Here is a 21,286-nt window from a genome sequence, read left to right on the forward strand (position 1 = left end):
ATTACGCTACTATAGTTATCGAGGGAAGAAACGGAAGTGGCGTAAGATTTTTTAAATTCAGTATGTATTTTGCTAAATATATAATGTAGTTCATGTTCTTTAGTAATCACGTTGGATTCATAGTTTCTTTCTCATTTCTATGAAGGTGCAAATGGACTAGGAAGCATTGTAATTCTTGGTAGAAATCCAGAATCATCCTAGAAAATAAAGTATGAATTTTTACAAATAAAGTTTTAACAATAAATATCAGGTAAAATTTTATGCAAAACAAGCTGATGCTTAATCCAGGGATCTGTTGTCCTTATATCACGTTTAGCCATTGAAATCTTTGAACATGGGCTTCTTTTGCATCTCTATCTCAGTTTGTAGAAGCAGGTTTGTTGGAATATGTTATAGTCTAAAGTATTAAATAGTTTGTTCCTTTAAAAAGATTCATTATGTACAATTTTAGCTTTATATTTTAATTTCAAACACAGGGCTGATCCTTTTACAGACAGGCCTATATCCAGAATGTCGGTTCTGGTCGAAAGAATGCTCAATCTATTTCGGGGGGGGGGGGGGGGTCATAATAGAAATATTGTGTCTTCGACAGATCAATGACGAAACCGTATTTTATATATTTTTTTGCATTGCAAGGAGGTTCAAAACAAGTACATTCTCTATGTAGGCTCCGTCCCAAAACAATAAAATAGGTCCGACCAAAAAAAAAAAACTATTTAAAAAATGTTAGTCGTTGGGCTCAAGTTTAAGAACTTGAAAAACCAGAAATAAAGCGACATCGTTCTAATCTCGAATAATAAATATTTTAGACCTATTCAAATGCAAATTTTCAGCCAACCAGGACGGTGGAAAATGAAAGAAGCATGAAAGACCTTTTAGTGTACGGATAGATGTGGCCTCTCCCAAGGTTCTATAACATTTTTCTCTGTATAATGAGGTCGAAAAACCTGTATGAAACAAATCGTGCTTTGTTAAGTTGTAATATGATTTATGTAATTTCCGGGACTTACTCATGGAATTGCCCGGCGTAGGTTGCCCCTGGGGGCACAGTGTTTGGACATTTCGACCGTTTTGTTTAGAATGGCTATCGTATAGTTTTAATCCGATCACGTTTGCCCTTGGGCATTTGGGATTTTATGATAATCTTCGAATGATTTCAGTCCATAGAAAGTGTCCTAGAAATTTTAATCTGCTATTGAATAAGCCCGCCTCTAAAATTTTAGGACCATCAACTGTGGAGGGTAAAAACTACATGGGAGACACGTTGTTCTTTACTAAAGTAAACCATTATCAGTATCACGCGGATTTTTTTTATTCAGTTGACTCCGTTCAGTGCTTGAAAAGAGTAACTCACTTTTCGGCTATAGTAGATATTAGCGGGGGTTTTGCAATTTTGAAGCTCCAGATGTGCATGCTCCGGACTATGGAGATCAAAAGCGAAGCAGTAGGATTTCTCTGCTTTATTAAAGATAGTACCATATGACATTGACCTAAAAAAATGGGAATCGGTAATTGAAAAAAAAATCCTTTCAATTTCTTAGAAGACAATTTTCAGTAAAACTCTGTGGCAGAAAACTTCGGTATTTATGTGGTTATTTCTGTGGTAATAATAAAATTTGGTTATTCAGCAAAATCTGAGAGTGTTTTTTTCCTTGTTAGAATGCAAGTTGAACCTACACTACCTAATATATAATGCTTTAAATAGAAAAAAAACTTAAGAACTGAAAAAGTATTACCTCAACACTATATTCGACTAGCATTACGCGATTATTTGGCAGCAAAACATAGTATTTACCAACAGTCCTTGTTTCACCTTCTGATCTCTCGGCAGCACCATAGTACAGGTTATCAAACTCACTTTTGACCTCCCATTCATACTGGTACTGAAAAAACAGTCTAATTTACCGAAATAGCTAAGTTTATTAAAAAAAAATAACTTATTCGTTATTCACTATTCATGGCTTATTATTACAATCAAAAGAAACTGCCTAATGTCAAATTGCTTAAACCAGTCTTAATGAGCACTAAACGCTTTCCATTATTACGTTTTTGGATCCAAAACTTTAGTTTTGTCTTGGGTATTGTTTTTTTTCTATGTCACTGATTTCTGTTTATTGTGCTAAAGGCCTCTGTAATTTTTACGGAAAGTGTTGGTTTTGGGGTAAGGTTGATGAATGTGACGTTAAATGTTGGAAACCGAGTGATTCAAGTAAGACTTAATTTGTTTATGGCCAGTGTTGCATAGCTGCGTAGAAGAGGGGGTTGGGGGTCTGTCTGACGACCTAAAAATTGCATACTCTTTTGCTAAAATCTTTTATTTTCCGTGAGAGGCTCTTTATTTCAATATTGAAAGCCCCTGACTTTCATTCATTGAAGAAATATATTTGTACTAAGCCTGTAATTTGGCTGTTGTAGTGTTTACTGTTCCTTTCTTATTATGGAAGCAATTTGATTGCAAAATTAAATATCTCTTTCGTGTGCTTATCTGCGAAGAGCGGAAGGGTTAAAAAGTATCCGTAAGAAAAAGATTTGCACCAAGACCACCCCATTCAATAATTTTAAAATGTGACCCAAAATTTATTGCTTGTCTTCTAGCCATGATTCCAGACGTGATAGTCAGGGAAAAAAGAAAATTTTCCCACAGGTCTGAGAATGATACCATTTAATACTGCAAGTCATTTCTGTTTGTTATTTCAATTTATGAGGCAGAGGAATTATGTCATGTAAGCCTCCCAGACTTTAATAGTTCTCTCATCCTTAAGAAAATCGGAGCTTGAGCTTTGCTCCTTTCTTAATCGGCGAGAAAATCAACCCTCCTACTAAGAATGGTACAATTTAATTTTTAAGGCACAATAAAGGTCCTTGAGGATCTGATAAGAGTATATGCAATTGGTGTTTTTTAACAAAAATTAGCTACAAAGGCACTTGAGGATTTTATAAAAGTATATGAAATTGTTTGTTTTTTTTTTACAAAAATTAGCTCATGAAATGCACCACGGGCTACCTTTTTAAAGTTTCTAGGGTAAGGACAACTTCCACGGTTATGCTACAGATTGGAAAAAAAACGGACAATGACTGTGTAGAAACAAACTAAGTCTTGTTTCGATTAAAAAACGAGCCAGGTCCTGATTTTGTATAAAACAAGTTGGATTCTGGACAAAAAGAAAATAGGCATAGTACACCTCGGTTGAACGAGAATCACGCAAGGACTTTCAATCTGTATGGTTCAAGAATCAAAGTTGACAAGCGGCCTCCCCCAGTCGCGCCTATTTCCCTTTTTTAGTTGTAATCCAGGGACATTGCACCTTGTTTGAACTAGAATCATGCAAGGATTTTCAGTATCTGGGACTCGGGAGCCAAGGCTGGTCATATCCTCTCTACCTTCACCCTCACACACAAACCACTGTCAAATTGTCTTGTGAAAACTTTACCCCAGTACTAACTTCTTAATGAAAAGTGTAGCTTATATCACTTTCTTTGAACAAGAATCTCACAAAGATTCTGAGGTAGTACTATTGAAGGCAAAAAGAAAAATAGTGGCTCATCTAGAACCTCTCCCCTTCCCTGCTAATTTATTTTTGCAGAAAGAATGGTATGTTGCACTTTGTTTCAAGTGGGATCATGCAAGGATTTTCATCTGTAAAATTAGAGAAACAAAGTGGCACTGTTTTCCTTTTGAATATCTCCCAGCCCCTGTTGCTGTCAAGTTTTCATTCCAAAGGTTGGTCCTTTGCACCTTATTTGAACCGGAATCGTTTAAGCACTTTCAATTTGTATGGTTCGATAACTAAAGGATCAGAAGCTCTCCAGTGCACTCCAATCCTTCTTACGGTTAACTTTGTTGCCGAAGAGCTAGGGATGTTCCACTTTGTTTAAACCAGCAATATACAAGGTTTTACTATGTAAATGGTTGAATAAAGGGACACTATGGTCCAACAACTCCAACACCCCCTTCCTTCCCTGCCCACTGCCATTTTTGTAGAAATGTAGTTATGTTACATCTGGTTTAAACCAAATACATGCTGATCTGCATTGTTAGTGACACAAAGTGGATCTTGCCCCCTTCCTCGATTTTTTTTTTTTGCAGATGGACAGGCATATTGCACCTTGCTTGAAGTGGAATAAAGCAGAGATTTTCAATATCTTATTGGATGGATGGAGTAGCCCAATGGTCCCTGAAACATACCCTAATTCCTGCTTCTGCCAACTTTCTTGCAGTGATGTAGGCATGCTACTCCTTGTTTGAACCGAAATCACACAAGGATTTTTTCTTGAATGATTAGAAAACCAAAGTGACCCAGGACCCATGCCCGTCTCTCCACCAACTTTTTGCAGAGACATAGGTATTTTGCAGCTTGTGTGAAGTGGAATTATGGTGAAATTTTCAATTTGCATGATTGGACTCACAAAGAGGGCCCTTGGCCCTCTGTCTACCGAACAGTTGTTCAGTAAAAGGGCGGGCATTAGTTCTTTTCAGCGATCGGCATGAAATTTGTGAGGCAAATATGTTTTGCAAATAGAAAATTAGAATGGTGTTTTTTTGTTTTTTTTTTGGGGGGGGGGAGGTATAATTCTCTTGTCCGAGTTTTACACGAAGGTACTTGAAGGTGCGTGAAATTTATTGGACAATAGGAACAAAGGCAACGGGTTTTTACCGTTCTTTTGTATCAAAATGTTCTCTACAAAATTCACTGAAATTTGGTAGGCAGATACCTACAACTAAGAACACTAAAAGCGTGATTTTTTAAACAGCTGGTGTTCAGATTCCAGGTGTTAAGTTTCATTGTTTGGGGATTTATTGTCTATCACCAGAGAGTCCACTTCTAAGCAACAATAATAACACATGCTAATCTTTAGAGAAGAAAGGTTAAATAAGCGTGTTAACTCTCTATTTTTTTTTTCGTTTCTGATTCATTGTAAGTTCCCTTTTGCTTTTGGAAACACTTGCTTTTGTATTTGCACGTTAAACATTGCAATCTCTGTAATCATTGCTGCAGCGGTAGTTGCAACCTAGTAAAGAACGAACCACGGTCCATAGTAACCAAAAAACCCAAAAACGCGTTTATAAAAATTGGCTATTGAGAAAAATTGCCATTTCCAGCTGATCCAATAATGGTAACTTTTATCTCGATTAGTCTAAAAATAGCCTAAAACCCAAAAATTGCGTTAGATCGAAATGAAAAGTACACCATTAGAATTCCACCAATTCAACAAAAAGGAAAAATGACTTTTTCCATGGGTAGTACTGATGTGTCCTCTTTTTTTCCTTTTCTGCACTACTAGTTTGGTACTGGAACATCGTAAAGAGTTATTTAAGGGGCCATTTGAAAGGCAAATGATATATCTAGGTGCTTTTGTAAATACCAAGCGTAATGTTAAATATAAAATCCATTTTTTTTTAGAAAATGTATCTAAATGAAACTGATAGGTATTTATCTACTCATCAAAAGAAAACTTACAGGGTTGCGATCGGTCCTCTTTACACCACCGTCAGTGCCTTGAGGTGCTGCTTCAGAAAGAAAGTACGAACTAATAAATAAAAGACAGTACAGCTTCATTTGTGTTTACTAACTATTTCGAATCAATGATTTTCCGTCTTTTATTTGGCAGTAGATGCGTGATATTGTGGTGGTTTTGCATGTTCATCTGATTTCCGGTTGTTTTTATCGTTATTTCTTTTTTAAATCATAAATTTATTGACCTTTTCAAGGTGGCTTTTGGTTGGCATAAGTGATTTAGCGTAAGATAATACCCAAGGACTATAGATTTTAAACTTACTCACTTTTATTGACTTCTACAATATTTTATTAAACTTATACTAATATTTATACAAATTTACATTCAACTTATACTGAAGCTTCTCATGCTTATTTATTTGTACTAGATCTTAGACTTAACTGTCTAAGATTTAGTACATGATAATGTACTTGATGAAATACATGAATGTTAATGCTGGTAAGGAACAGTTTTATTGCATGTAAATGATTTGATTGCAACTACTTTTAGCTATACAATTGTACCCCATGATTAAAAAAAAAAAAATATTTTTTGCTTGGCCTAGAGTTTGTACATAAGAATTTTATTGTTTGTTTAATCGCAAACTTAAGTGTTTTTCATTTCTGAAACACAATGAGCTGGATGGCAAATTGGGTCCACAAGTCTCACGACTGTTTTAGAAATGGAACTTTAAAATATTTTTTTTTTTTTTTTTTTTTTTGCATCAGTGCGCTTGCGTACTTTGAGATTTTAGGAACTGTACCAAACATCCCAAATTTGAACGAACGGTCTCGTGGAATTCTAAATTTTTGATAAATAAACTTGCATTTTCTTACTTTTCTCTTCAAGTTCTGTATAGTTTTAATGGGCTGTCTGGTTTTAGATAGAACGAAAGCATAGTTTTCAAAGATATACTAGTTTTGACTATGAACTTAGCCCTTTCTCTTTTATCAACGACCGAGGATAAACATGTATATTTACATGTAAGGTAAATAAACATACTGTTTCTTACTTTTCTCTTTATTTACTTTATAGTTCTCAATAGGTGTCAGGTTTAAGGTAGCATAACACCATGGCTCTTCTAAGATAGAGTGGTAGATAGCCTTCGACAGCCGAGTGATTTTGTGCCGCGTCATTTATTTAAATATTTTATTTTAGATAGAATAAAACCATGACTTTTGTGAGATAGAGTGGTAGATAGCCTTCGACAGCCGAGTGGTTTCGTGCTGTGTCATTTATTTAAATATTTTATTTAAGGTAGAATAAAACCATGGCTTTTCTGAGATAGAGTGGTAGATAGCCTTCGACAGCCGAGTGGTTTCATGCCGCGTCATTTATTTAAATATTTTGTTTAAGATAGAATTAAACTATGGCTTTTCTGAGAGAGTTGTAGATAGCCTTCGACAGCCGAGTGTTTTTGTGCCGCGTCATTTATTTAAATATTTTATTTAAGGTAGAATAAAACCATGGCTTTTCTGAGATAGCCTTCGACAGCCGATGTTTCATGCCGTGTCATTTATTTAAATATTTTGGTTAAGATAGAATTAAACTATGGCTTTTCAGAGATAGAGTTGTAGATAGCCTTCGACAGCCGAGTGTTTTCGTGCCGCGTCATTTATTTAAATATTTTATTTAAGGTAGAATAAAACCATGGCTTTTCTGAGATAGAGTGGTAGATAGCCTTCGACAGCCGAGTGGTTTCGTGCCGCGTTATTTATTTAAATATTTTATTTAAGGTAGAATAAAACCATGGCTTTTCTGAGATAGAGTGGTAGATATCCTTCGACAGCCGACCGGTTTTGTGCAGCGTCGTTTATTTAAATATGTTATTTTTTCTTTTAGATCAAGTATTAAAAGCTGATCAATGACGCAGATCCAGTTGAGAGCTTCTTGCATTTAAAGCTGAAAGAACATTTGAATTCAGAGATAGTTTTGCAGACCATATCGGGGCTTGAATTAGCGCTTCAGTGGCTGAAAAGCACTTTCTTGTACATAAGAGCCCGTAAAAATCCGAAGTATTATGGTTTTGGAGTAAAATGTGACGAAATAGATAGGAAGCTTCAAGGTAGGATGGAGCCCAAGTTTGTTTTCAGTTGCATACTGTTTTGCCATTCAAATGTTATAAATAACTGGAAATTCAGTGAGGTTGCTTTATGAGGCAAACGAAATTTCCCCTTTGCTGTGTTCAGTAAAGACTGATAAGTAATTATCTCTATTCGAACCCTTGCAAAATCAAGCCGTAAAAGTACCTAAGGCTGAAACATTGTTTTACAGTTTTAAGTCTCTTTTTCTTTCTTTTTTTGTTTAGTAGTTAGGGTTTCCCTGTGAAACAGCTGCTCCTTTTTCGGTGCTGAGATCTGAAAAAGAAACCCATTTTCAATCCCACATAAGCCCTGTTTTATTTGGAGCTTTTACAGACAACATAAATGACTTGGTCAATCGGAAAACCCGTTTTTCCCTTAAAAACAACTGTCTTGCATTTTATTGGTTGACTAGATTTCTGTTGTGTTCCTGTAACGCCGAATTAAAATAGGTCTTTCGAGTCAGGACCAATTATGCACCTACTGTCTTTACCCCTAGGCGCGGTTGTAAAATACCCAAAGTAAAATTAAGTCTTTTAATGATCGGTATGAGGAAAAATTACCTTATTTACTTCTGAATTCGAATTTACTTTTATTTACTTTTGAAGGGAGCCAGATGTAGCTCCACCTTGCCTGACATCCATAATTTTGCTAATAGAATCTTTCCATGAGGTGTGATCTTGAGTGACAACCTTGAGATGGTACAATGAGTCACTGTCCCAGAGCCGACTAATTGGAAACCTGCCTCCACAGAAACCCGCCAAGTGGCTCCTCGTCTTTCCTTGACCACCAATTTCTTTCTGTTGTTCAGGACGTTATTTCCAGTCTTCAAGTGGTTGTGCTTAGATAGTGTTAATTTTGAGACGCAACGCTGGTCGAAAGGACATAGAACAGGATCAAACCCTATTAGCCATCATTTATTCATAATTTCCGGGACTGGTGTTCTTTTTAGAGCGCTTTTGAGTCTCCTTATTGCATATACGGTTGTGTCGCCTTTATATATATATATTATATATATATATATATATATATATATATATATATATATATATATATATATATATATATATATATATATATATATGTGTATCCTTTTTATATATTATCAAATCATTTTTATTCAAAGTCCTACCTGAAAAAAAGTTACCCGACCTTACATTGTGGCAAGGTTGTTTCCAAGACTTGGAGCCATATTTTTGAACCAAACTTGATAAGTTCCTAACTGTATCCTATTTTCGTAGATCCTTTCAGACCTTGTGCAAGAAGGAAGGGAGTGTAGGCATGAGTTTGAAAAACATCTTCTCTGTTCTTGATTTGTAGGTGTAGTACTGAATGTTTCATTTGCCTAGTAAGGCATTTTCTGTTTTAGGAGAAGTGGTTGTTCTGAATAGAGAAGAAAATATTGATACGTATTCAAAGTGCCCGCCCAAATCCTAATTCGGACTATCGATCCGTTAACAATACTTTATTCGTATAAAACAAAGGCTTTCTCTCTTGGAGAAAAATTGCCACTCTGCCTTTTTATTTTGTGATTTCATGTTTCTAGCATTAACTCCTGCTTTTAAATATCGTTTGCAGTACTTTGAATTTGGTTCTCTAATTTTTCGAAGTTTTTGAGAACTGATGAGAGCTGCTGTATGATTTTCACTAGTTGATCACCCAAGTTGGGCCTCTGTCCATTTTGCAAACCTGAGATAACGTTGATCTCTAGGGCCAAAGCGTTACCGATCCGCAATTATGCAAATCCTCTATTGAAAACAGAGATTGTATGAAAAAATTTATGTAAAATGTCGGACATCTTATACCTTGTGGAAATTACAGACATATAAGAATCTTCATTCTGCATGATTGACAAGCCCAAAATAAGGCTTTTGGGTGACCTCCAATACACTTTCACTTTAAACTTGCCCACATAGACGTTTTCTATGTCTAATGGTGGCTACTTGATAGATCATTTCTATAGAGCTTATAATAAAAATTCGTAAACATTAGACAAGGGTAAATTTACAAGGATGGCTCCTCTCCCTTCCTCTCCAGCCCCATCTTACTGCAATAGTAACATCACCTGTGAGTTGACTGAAATCGTAAAGTAGAATAAGTTGTATAGAAGGGAAAACACATGGGACTGTCACCTATGACGAATTCTACCGTTTTCAAACGTGAACCAAGTAGCTACTGATAGTTTCTATAGCAATTAGAACAGAAAAAGTAGAATCTAAGTTTCTTTGACCTCCCCTGGAAGAAATTTGCAATATTACCCGTGCTACAGTTGAGAAAATGACAATACGTGGCTCGTTATAACCTCACTCCTATTAATTACCCTTTTGAGGAAGCTTGCAGGTTGGAATTTTTTTAAGATGAAAAACAAAACTATTTTAGAACGGTTGCTCCAAATTGCCAGAGTTAGTAAAAACTGATAACTTTGAATGTTCTGCTTTTCTTTATGTCTTGACGCAAAATTGCTTACTTTCAAGGTAAATGTCACTCCGTAGCCCGCCATCTTCCCTTACATGGAATACAAGTGTTTTAAAATTATACGAAAAATACGGGAGACTGAATTAGTTATAAAAATGTTTCAAATAGTCCAAAACATTGGCGAAATAAGAGAATACACTTTTGAATGGTGCGTTTTGGTGTGTTTGGGGGTGGTGGTGACAACCTTCTCATGGTGCTCCTGAGAATGGCAGGTAAACTGGCATCTGAGGGGCAGTTGTCCTTCTGCCCCGTAGCAAATTATGCCCCTGTTGCACAGAACCAAATGTTTCGAGGGGGAGATATTGAGTTTGCCGACTGGCTGGTTATTTTTAGCCACTTTTTCAGCCTATCAAAATCAGTGTTTCAATAAGAATCTGCAAAAACTTTCATAAAAACTTATGAAAGTTTTTGAGAATATCAATTAGAGGTTCTCAATTCGGAATTTCAGAAACTCTGAATCTTTATCTTAGAATTAAAATCTCAAATTTTACTCCAGTAAACCAAGTACGCTGGATGGATAGGTTCCCCCTCCCCTTATACATACACCCCTAAGTGTGAAGTGTTGCAATGTTCTGTAATTTATAGTAGTTGTGTTAAAATCCAATTACAAGAGAAGTTTTTTTTTTCATGAAAAGTAAAGACAGAACGTAGAACTTCAAATGGGCATGCTTAATGGAGGAGGGGGCAATACTAAAAGGAAAAAAAGATGAATCACATGGAAACCGTAGAATTTCCGTTCTAGTTATCTATCTGGGGCCCAATGAAAAGCAGGTCGTCTCTGAATGGGGTAGGGGAGGTTGTAAGGGAGGATTAAAGGGAAATTAGAGCTTCTTCGGAGGGCATAAAGAGGGAAGTATTGAATAGATTGGGATCGAGGAGGAGGTTGCGTAGCTGTATTGGCCCAAGGCGGCTTGGTGCTGCAGTAAGTTGTTGCTAGGAGTAGTGGTTAAATACCGAAATCAGATGAATTGTCTCAAACATTTTATTTTGAGAAATATTAGTAAAATGAATGATTTTTTCGAGGATTTAAGAATTCTGTGTGCAAGAATAGGTTTGAAAATTAATATTAAGAAGACTAAGTCGTTTTGATTGCGCATAAGTGAAGGTGGAGAGGGGATGTTGGATAACAAGAAGGTAGTTCAAGTGATAGCTTGGCTTACCTAAGTAGTATTATTAGTAAAGATGGAATGAAGATGTTAAAAGTGGAATAGCGAAATCCCTGGGTTTTTTTCACAGTTAAAAAAAGTTAGTAAGAATAGGAAGATAAGTCTGCGAACCAAGACTAAAATTTTGGAAGCCATAATGATGAGAGTGGTCATGTATGGTTCTTAAACGTGGGCGCTCCGAAAGACGAAGGAAGATTTGTTAAATGTTTTCCAGAAGAACTGTCTACGCATTATTTTGGGTACCCGTGTGACTGATCATGTTTCGAACAGTAAGCTGTACGAAAAGCGTCTTTCTATCCACCTTTCTAGGGCTGTAATAAGAGAAAGATCAAGATGGCTGTGACACTTTCTGTAGGTGAGGGATGACAGATTCCCAAAGGTCGTCCTTTTTGGTCAACCAATCTAGGGCCCAACGAAAAGCAGGTAGTCCCCGAAGGCGTTGTGAAGAGGTCATAAATAAAGACGTAATAGAAAATGAAGCCTTGTGGGAGGGGTAAAGAGTGAAGCTTGGAATGGATTGAGTGGAGGAGGATCTTGCGCAGCTCTGTTGGCCTCAGGTGCCTTGGTGCCGGAGTAAGTTCGTAGTAGTAGTAGCAATATTTACAAGCAATTGAAATGGACAATTTTTCCTTGTAAGTTAGGATAAAATTGACAAAATACCTTTTTTGTTTTGTTTTCTCTTTTCTATTTACCCTTTTTCTTTTTTACCTTTAAAGAGCTCTGCGTAAGGAATTTAAATGGATTGGCAAAGTATGGTCTAATTTATTTTGATGAGTTCCAAATTACACCCACCGACATTGGGAAGATGATGTCGAGAAGCTACCTAGCCTTTGAAACTATGAAAATGTTCACAGAGGTAAGTCTACAGTATAGGACTTCAGTGTCTTAACTTTTCAATAAACAAAACTACTTTCATTCCTTCTAGCCTGCTTCCGACCCACGAGCCGTAACCTAATTAGAGGATCCTGAAAGCCCAAATTTTCATAAGAGGTATAAATGGGGGAGTTCTTTATGTCCCTCTAATGTGGAAATGGTAGCTTTAGCAATGGGTAGATTTTAACATCTACCCACTCATACGCTAAGGTTTTGACTTTTTTATCTTAGTGTTTCATAAGTGAATGCTCTAACAGACCAAAGTGCTTTACGATCCTATATGTTTTTTTTATATTACAGCTCTTTTATTGCGTAATCCTAAAAACATAGGGAAATATCAAGAGTGTATTTACTTGCCCTAGTTTTATATGTGCACCATAGGCTTCAAAGTAATAATTTTTGTAGCAATAATTTTTTAATTCCGCCTTTTACTTCTATCACAAAAAGTATTTTTTTTCGAAAGTGTCAGTGTATGTTGTATAGCAGAGTCTTCATTTAATCGGAGCTTGATTCGTCGCTTTAGAGTATGTACTATCAAAAGACAATAATCCCTAGTCCACTTTCGTCCTAGCGCTGACCTTTTCAACATATGTAGAAAAGTTCAAATTAAACTCTTCCAAATTGTTTATCAATTTGGAAGAGTTCCTGTAAAATGTTGGTACTGGAATTAAAGTACTTCCAGTAAAGCACTGGAAGAATTTCCAGTAGAACTTAAGTCGCTTCTCTATCCCGTTCGGGTCTCTTTGGATCAAAAGTCAGGGTAGTAGCTTGCTAATTTTGGCACCCAAGGAATTTGAAGATATCTAAAATGGGAGTTGTTGGTTGCTAGTTTTGGTGTTTATGAAAATCAATGAAGTACCGCATATGATAGTACTGATTGGATTGTCACTTTAAAGAACTATTTCGGTAGGAAAGCATTAGTCAATAATGTAGATGGAAGAAAGTAGGGAAAAAATATAGTTGATTTACTGCACACAGGAAAACACTGCAAGAAAATTTTTCTCAGAGGTCATAGCCCCACGGAATGGTCACGCCAAATAGGAAGAGGGTGGGGTGGTGGTGGCTCATAGTTGTACAACGAGTGCACCTACGAGGAAATCCAATTTATGTGATTTCCTATAGCACAAGAATAAGTAAGCTGCTATCCCGAATTTAGCTGTCTATGGGTCCTAAAATTAGCACAAATTACTCATCTGACAAAAAGCACTGACCCAAGCACCGCAGACCGGATTTTAGCAAGAACCTCTGTTTTCTATTACCTCACATTGTCCATTATATTCGTTTATCTCAAATATATCTATGATTTTAGATAATTTTAAAAACATCATTTCTGAATCGGAGTCTTAACTACATTGTGCTTTCGGCAGATAAACCAGTTATGGAAATTTAAGTTCTTCTTTTTCAGTTTGATGAGCTAGTAGTGAGAAAGAAATAATCTTCTACTAGTACTTCGTTTATTGGATGAATATTGAAACAAAGGAAATTGGAAAGAGCTTCCCATACCGTTTGCTATCGAACATGTCTTTCCTCTTTAAGTAATGTTAATCTGTGTATTAAATAGTTACAGGGAACGGAGACTTTGGACTTGCTTCTTTCAAAAATTAGTGGATGTTACGAGCTTCAAGATTTTACTCTAAGAGCGAATGAAAAGAGAACACTTAACTCATTAAATCGGGACAAACAGAAAGTAACAGTCCGATTTCCTCTACCTGGAAAGATTAAGACACCAGAGATGAAGGTCAATATGTAAGTAACTCACGACCAAATAATTAGCAATTAATGTATATTTTAGAGTGCTGTGAACATTTTGGGGAGTACCAACGGGGTCATAGCCTTTCCATACAAGACTTAACCTGAATCAAATTTAAACAAACATAAATTATCACAATTCAGGGTAATATCGTCGCCGCTTAAACCCCCTTCCCTTCAGAGGCTAGAAGTTCATCTCTGCTTCACCAAAATTAAATACGTTCCTTGAGTTGGATGTTTAGATCAACCAATTTTTCTTTTATGTATTTGAAAGGATCTCTGGACCTTCTAGGGCTAAAGAAAATGTAGGTCGTCCTCAATTGGAGTGGGAGGATGCCGTAGGGAAAGATTTAAGAGAAATGGGAACTTCCTGGGAGGATGTGAAGAGGAAGGTTTTGAAAAAATTGGGATGGAGAAAGAGCGCACGTAGCTGTGTTGGCCTCAGGCGGCTTGGTGCTGCAGAGCTGTGGTAGTTAAAAGGATCGGGTCTAAAAGAAAGAAAGCAGTGACAAAAATAAGGTCTTTAAAAAGAAGTAAAACTAAAAATGGACTGTGATGAATCTGCTATGTTGATAATTGTTTCCACATTTCATAGTGGGGTTACCACCTTCCAATCTTCTCACCTCATTCAAAAGGTTAGAATGTTATTTATATAAAAAAAAAGAGTACGGCATTGGACTTAACAGTCCCTACCGGCGGTGCTTATCTCCGTTTCTTGGCCCTTCAGACAGGAAGTGCAATGTGGGGTTGGGGGCCAACCATCCTGTGCTTTCACACACCCTTCCTGTTTACCTTCCCCGTATTTCTCCAGGTACCATTTAGAGCTGGGTCGACTCTGGCTGAACTTACAGAGTCACGCCACTGACCCCCGTCCCAAACCAAATAATTGGATACACAAATAATTGGCGTTATTTATGCTTTACTGAAATCTGTATAACGGCTTAAAGGGTCGAAAATATTTGTGAATATCCATTGCATGTTAGACTAATAGAATTTTATTGACTTTTATAACTGGGGTAATACCGGTTAGCAAAATTTCAAGATGTTTTATCAGCATTAAATTTGCTTTTAGTGAAGTGGAACGATACTCTAGCCGGCCATTTGGGAGGCGGCAAAACTACAGTTATTTCTGGAGATTTTTGTTTGTTTTTAGTTTCGTTTTGGTATTAATTTTACTTCCCGTTCGTTTTTAGTTCAATATAATCATTCGTCATGCTCGTTGCTTGTTTAAAGTTCTATTCACCCTTTACTTTCCGAAAAAATTAATTGTTTTTGTTGTTGATTTTTGTTTGATTTTAGTTTGGTTTTTAATTAACATAGTTTTACATATAATAGCATTTTAATGTTCGGCTAATGACCTGGTTTTGATTTTAATTAACAATAGAAATTTGGTGGTCTAAGTCATGATTGGAGTAGTCAAAAAATGACTATGGACTTATGTATTGCATGATTTGCCTCAAATATACAATCAAAAGCCTCTTAAGTCTTAAATTTTGACTTAAGAGAAATAAAACGTGTACCCTAATTTAATAAAATTAATAGCAAAACGAAACTAAAAACAAACAAAAATCTCCAGAAATATTGATTGGAAATTCTGAACTGGGAAAAATTTGAATAAACGAAATTACAAAACAAAAACGAATTGGTTTTTCGGAATGATTTTTTCCTGGAATCGCAAAGTTCCACTTTTCTGATAATCAACAGCTTATATATTTTGAAACAGAGGCGACGCCCTAGCCTTGCCATAGTAAAGAGCCATGTGCCTTCAATGAGTTACTTCTACTTGTTACTACTTGTTACTTCTAACTTCTACTTTATCTACTTTAGCCAGAGTCGACCCAGCTCTAAATGGTACCTGGAGAAATACGGGGAAGGTAAACAGGAAGGGTGTGTGAAAGCACAGGATGGTTGGCCCCCAACCCCACATTGCACTTCCTGTCTGAAGGGCCAAGAAACGGAGATAAGCACCGCCGGTAGGGACTGTTAAGTCCAATGCCGTATTCTTTTTTTTTATATAAATAACATTCTAACCTTTTGAATGAGGTGAGAAGATTGGAAGGTGGTAACCCCACTATGAAATGTGGAAACAATTATCAACATAGCAGATTCATCACAGTCCATTTTTAGTTTTACTTCTTTTTAAAGACCTTATTTTTGTCACTGCTTTCTTTCTTTTAGACCCGATCCTTTTAACTACCACAGCTCTGCAGCACCAAGCCGCCTGAGGCCAACACAGCTACGTGCGCTCTTTCTCCATCCCAATTTTTTCAAAACCTTCCTCTTCACATCCTCCCAGGAAGTTCCCATTTCTCTTAAATCTTTCCCTACGGCATCCTCCCACTCCAATTGAGGACGACCTACATTTTCTTTAGCCCTAGAAGGTCCAGAGATCCTTTCAAATACATAAAAGAAAAATTGGTTGATCTAAACATCCAACTCAAGGAACGTTTTTAATTTTAGTGAAGCAAAGATGAACTTCTAGCCTCTGAAGGGAAGGGGGTTTAAGCGGCGACGATATTACCCTGAATTGTGATAATTTATGTTTGTTTAAATTTGATTCAGGTTAAGTCTTGTATGGAAAGGCTATGACCCCGTTGGTACTCCCCAAAATGTTCATGACAGTTGACTCCTGTAAATTAAGCATTTCGGCAACTAATATAGATTTTTAAATTGATGAATTATCGACATATAACAAGTCAAACTTAAGACGTAAAAAATTGCTACGAACCAATGAATGATAGCTTGAGGAAGTTGAAATTAAAATAAAGAGCAAATTTAAACTTAAAATGAATAGAAATGTGTCTAAAAGTTGCCCTTCACTTTTTCCGTTAATTGTAAAGTATGATATTATTTCAATATTGAATTGCAGAGAAGAATGAAAATTAAGCTTACAATTTTCAATTATGTATTCTGCGAGGTGGTTGTGTGTTCCATATCTATCGTTATAATTAATAGCTTCATTCATTTTAATGGTAGATGCAATACTGGTTGTTTCCTAAAGGGGAAGGAAAATGTTAGTTTGAATGCATGTGTGTAAGTTGGTATTTTTGAGGATAACTAAACACATTTCTTGTTTTAAGTCTGTTTTTGTAAAAAAAAGGGTGTTGAGAAAAAAAGGGATGACGCTGAGAGGGAAGATGGTGCGATCTACTTATATCGCACCGTATATGCGATGTACCATATTATATTATAGAAATAGGTTTAGCAGGGATGAATTGATCTCAGGAGTATATTATTATTTATATCATTTTATGTATTATTATCTTATATATATATATTATTACATAATTTTATTATGGTAGATTGCATAATTAAGTATCAAAAATATAGAACATACCTTACGTAGCTTGTCAGATGACTCTTCTGGTAGGTTTGTTTCATAATTTTATTATGGTACGGTAGATTGTATAATTAAGTATCAAAAATATAGAACATACCTTACGTAGCTTGTCAGATGACTCTTCTGGTAGGTTTGTTTCATAATTTTATTATGGTACGGTAGATTGTATAATTAAGTATCAAAAATATAGAACATACCTTACGTAGCTTGTCAGGTGATTCTTCTGGTAGGTTTGTTTCATAATTTTATTATGGTACGGTAGATTGTATAATTAAGTATCAAAAATATAGAACATACATTACGTAGCTTGTCAGGTGATTCTTCAGGTAGGTTTGTTTCATAATTTTATTATGGTACGGTAGATTGTATAATTAAGTATCAAAAATATAGAACATACCTTACGTAGCTTGTCAGGTGATTCTTCAGGTAGGTTTGTTTCATAATTTTATTATGGTACGGTAGATTGTATAATTAAGTATCAAAAATATAGAACATACCTTACGTAGCTTGTCAGGTGATTCTTCAGGTAGGTTTGTTTCATACCTGTATCCTGCATTACTATTCTGTTAGGTAACAAAAAAACAGAATACAAAGGGGTTGCAAAAACTTGAAAACATGTGAATAACGGACAATATTGAAAAACCTTAATTCATGTGTGCTCCATGGTACGTTGAATTAAGGTAGCAAAAGCTATGGAGCTCAAGAGAGTGTGCTTTTTCCCTTTAATTTGTAATTAGTGACTTACATCCTTTAGTAGGGATCTAGGAAACAAAGTCTAATACTTACAGAAAGCACGTATTCAAGCGGTGAAATACGTTGCTTTAGTTCCATGGGCTGTGAAATATGTGTTAGTTAACGTAGTTGTTTCATACCTGTATCCTGGATTACTATTCTGTTGGATTACAATATCTATTCCGTTGGGTTACAAAAAACAGAATACAAAGGGGTTGCAAAACTATTCAAATTCCATTTATTTCCATAAATAACAATAACAAAAACAATATCCCAAAGGGCTCAATGGCCCGTTATTTGGAAAACGACACAGAATAAATGACTAATATTAAAACTTGGCATAAACAATACTAAACAATGTCTAATTTATAAATCTATAAGGAAAAGAAGTCAACTCACCGACAGTCCACACTAAATAGCGACCCTCCTATCACGCGACAATAAATAACAAATTAAAATTCTCTACATCATCGGGGATCCATCGCCAACAAAACAACCAAACAACCACCCCCCCCCCCAAAAAAAAATGAAACCATAAAACAATTAAAAAACAACTAAAAATTATTTAAAATAAAATAAAACAACAACAAAAATTCTTTTTGGGTTACAACATCTTCTTGAAACTCATTTATAATCTAACTTGTTTTCACATCAAGTACTATTTGTACTGAATAATTCTGTCTTGGTCTGAATTCCATTGGTTGATACTAGCACATTGTTGACTTTTCAACCTATAACTCATCGAATGGTGTAATTGGCACATGATAGGTTCCCTGAAACCACTTCTTCTTCTTCTTTTTTTATGTTCTTGACTTTAGTTCTTTATTTCAGACCCACTTACTAGCTTTTACTTTAAGCTACACAGCCTAGAATATTCTGTATGGGACTAATGTGTTATAGAAGCTTGAGTGATTTTCTTGAGCTTTCAAGCGTATTCTCCATGTTTATAATTGATGAAGTATTTGTGGTAAGATGTCTCAGAATTAGTCTCTGGGGCCTGATTAGACAATTGTTTACAAAATTTTATTTGTTTTAACCTCCAGTATTTGAAACAGTTCGGTATCTAAACTGAACTGCTGAATAAACACCCGCTCGGATTTTTTTTTATTTGAAAAAAAATTTAATACTCACAATTATACATTCAAAATCTCACATTGAGGGGAGGAATACTACTTCCGTATGTAAATTTCAACTTAATCATCTATATTTCATTTATGCAATCTCCAACTAAAAATTGGACCTCCAAACGTGCAAACCTAATTTGCATGAAAAAAAGAACAAAATACAAAATTATTCGTGAACGATTTCGATCGATTTTTATCTTCAAAGAACAATACCAAGTGTTTTTTTTTTCGCTCTGATTGGTCAAAGCCAAGCAGTCTCCTCTCCTTCCATTTCACTTTGGCCACAAATATTTATTAATGTAGTGTTTGGTTAATTTCTAGCAACTTTTGTTTTGTCTCCCAAATATAATAGTATGTTACAGGTAATTATTTGGTTAAATAAAAAAAAAAAAAAAAAGAAAAAAAATAGTGACAACTGTCTTCCTAATTTAATAACTGAAATAAATGAGCACTTGAACAAGGTCTAGACCTTATTCGTCCATCCAATCACCTAGGACAAAACAGTATATCCATTCCAATAGCCAAAAAATTTCCAAAATTGAGCAAATTTTTTTCAGTCCTACAAATCTACATATTGAGATTTTGTGCCCAACTCAACTTTCAACAAGGTGTAGCATCCCACTATTTGCAAAATATGTGCTTAATATGTTTTGAGTTAGGACTTTTTTAATTTGTTTTGAGTTTGGAGTAATATTAGCCTTTGATCTGTAATCGGGTTCTATTGAAATCCAATACTATATGTGAAATATGCATTTGATTTTTTTTTTTACATTCGTATTGTGATCTCAGTGGTCTTTTAGGATTAAAGTTCAATTGTTTAGGGTCATCCCACATTGGGCACTGGCGTAAGGACCCATCTACTGGTCCTCCCATCATTCGGATTGAAAATCCCCGCATGAATCAAATTCCAGCAAGACGGAATGTGACTACCTTTTTTAGGCATATGCTGCCTAATTGTACTTGCCTTTGCTTCATTTGGCTCCAGGGTAGTCTGTCCTTAGTTTATTGCTCTAGAATTGAAAGTTTTTATATATATATATATATATATATATATATATATATATATATATATATATATATATATATATATATATATATATATATATATATATATATATATATATATATATATATATATATATATGTGTGTATGTGTGTGTGTCCCTAAAGGTTCTCTGAAGGATGACGGGTCTAAATAAACATAACATGTCTGTGTTTTTGAAATGTTGTAGGGTGCATAGGCGTCTGGGCCCTACATAAAAATCCTTGTTTAATCGTTGAAAATCTTATTTTTGACGAGATTTCAGCAAGGTGCTACATTTCCACCATTTTGAAATATTTACTTGACGAGTCCTGATTTTGAAAGTCTGTATTGCAATACTGGCCTCATATTTTTGATCAGTAAGCTCGTAAATCCGTTATAACCAATCTTTGTGGAAATTAACCACCTTAGTTTAAGTGTGTACTCAATTTGTTTTGATTTTGAACAGTAATATTGTGACCCTTAAAGTTTTGGAGGCTGTGAAGACAAGGGCCTGTCTTCTATGACACTGCTGATTATAGTTCTTTGTATAACCATGATTTCGACAAGGTTTAACATGCCTTTTATTCTGGTAAAACAGGGAAAGAAACATCAGGGACGGGAGGGGGGAAGAGCTCAAGGGACTCACGTCAGAGCCTCAATCATACATGTTGCAAATCCTTGGGAAAAATTGAAGCTACAAAGGGGATATCTCTCGGGCCCTTCAGATTGAAAAGCGTTGTATGACTGAAATTTCAAAAAGGCATAATATGCTCTGTTTTTTTTCTATTGATTAATTTTAAAAAACTCGAAAAAAGAAGTGTTTCAACGAAAAGTAAAGACCCGTATTAAAGTTTAAGACGAGCTGAAACAAAGTCCAATAATAATTCAAATTCAAAACGACGAGAAATTACTATCAAATTACTGTCGTTTTGTGTTTTGTATTTTTAATTTTGTGCTTCAATTTTCCAAAACATCAACGAAAAATGAAAATAAAACTGCTATCGAACAGTTCGTGGTAACGAACTGTAAGTATGGAGTGACCCGGCTCAATAGTAACCGAAACTCTAAAAAACAGAATTTTGATACCAATAAGATACATCACAAGAATTATATTTTTATTCTGATTTCAAATATATAAGTTTCATCAAGTTTAGTCCCACCCATAAAAAGTAACGCGCCTGAGAGAATTTGCCTTGTTTTCGAAAAAAGGGAGAAACGCCGCCTAA

At 35.4% G+C, this 21,286-nt stretch overlaps 2 protein-coding genes across 2 annotated transcripts in view; one reads left to right on the plus strand and one right to left on the minus strand.

Annotated features, from left to right (window-relative positions):
- On the minus strand, positions 1-5,558 carry LOC148946135 (uncharacterized). The gene is made up of 3 exons (XM_089098162.1): positions 5,460-5,558; positions 1,737-1,883; positions 1-197 (listed from the first exon to the last, which is right to left on the minus strand). Exons 1-3 carry the CDS (start codon positions 5,556-5,558, stop codon positions 138-140), a joined length of 306 nt encoding a protein of 101 aa, XP_088954288.1. The 3' UTR covers positions 1-137.
- The window catches only part of LOC148946136 (uncharacterized), a 52,604-nt gene continuing 35,619 nt past the window's right edge, over positions 4,302-21,286 (plus strand). The window contains exons 1-4 of the mRNA XM_089098161.1: positions 4,302-4,343; positions 7,339-7,561; positions 11,935-12,074; positions 13,653-13,837. Of these exons, the coding sequence (XP_088954287.1) occupies positions 12,024-12,074; positions 13,653-13,837 (236 nt within the window). The 5' untranslated portion in view covers positions 4,302-4,343; positions 7,339-7,561; positions 11,935-12,023. The remainder of the gene's footprint in view (positions 4,344-7,338; positions 7,562-11,934; positions 12,075-13,652; positions 13,838-21,286) is intronic.

The sequence above is a fragment of the Artemia sp. Qi Xiang Cuo genome, chromosome 12 (genome assembly GCF_049724085.1).
Source record: "Artemia sp. Qi Xiang Cuo chromosome 12, ASM4972408v1, whole genome shotgun sequence".
Taxonomy (NCBI): Eukaryota; Metazoa; Arthropoda; class Branchiopoda; order Anostraca; family Artemiidae; genus Artemia; species Artemia sp. Qi Xiang Cuo.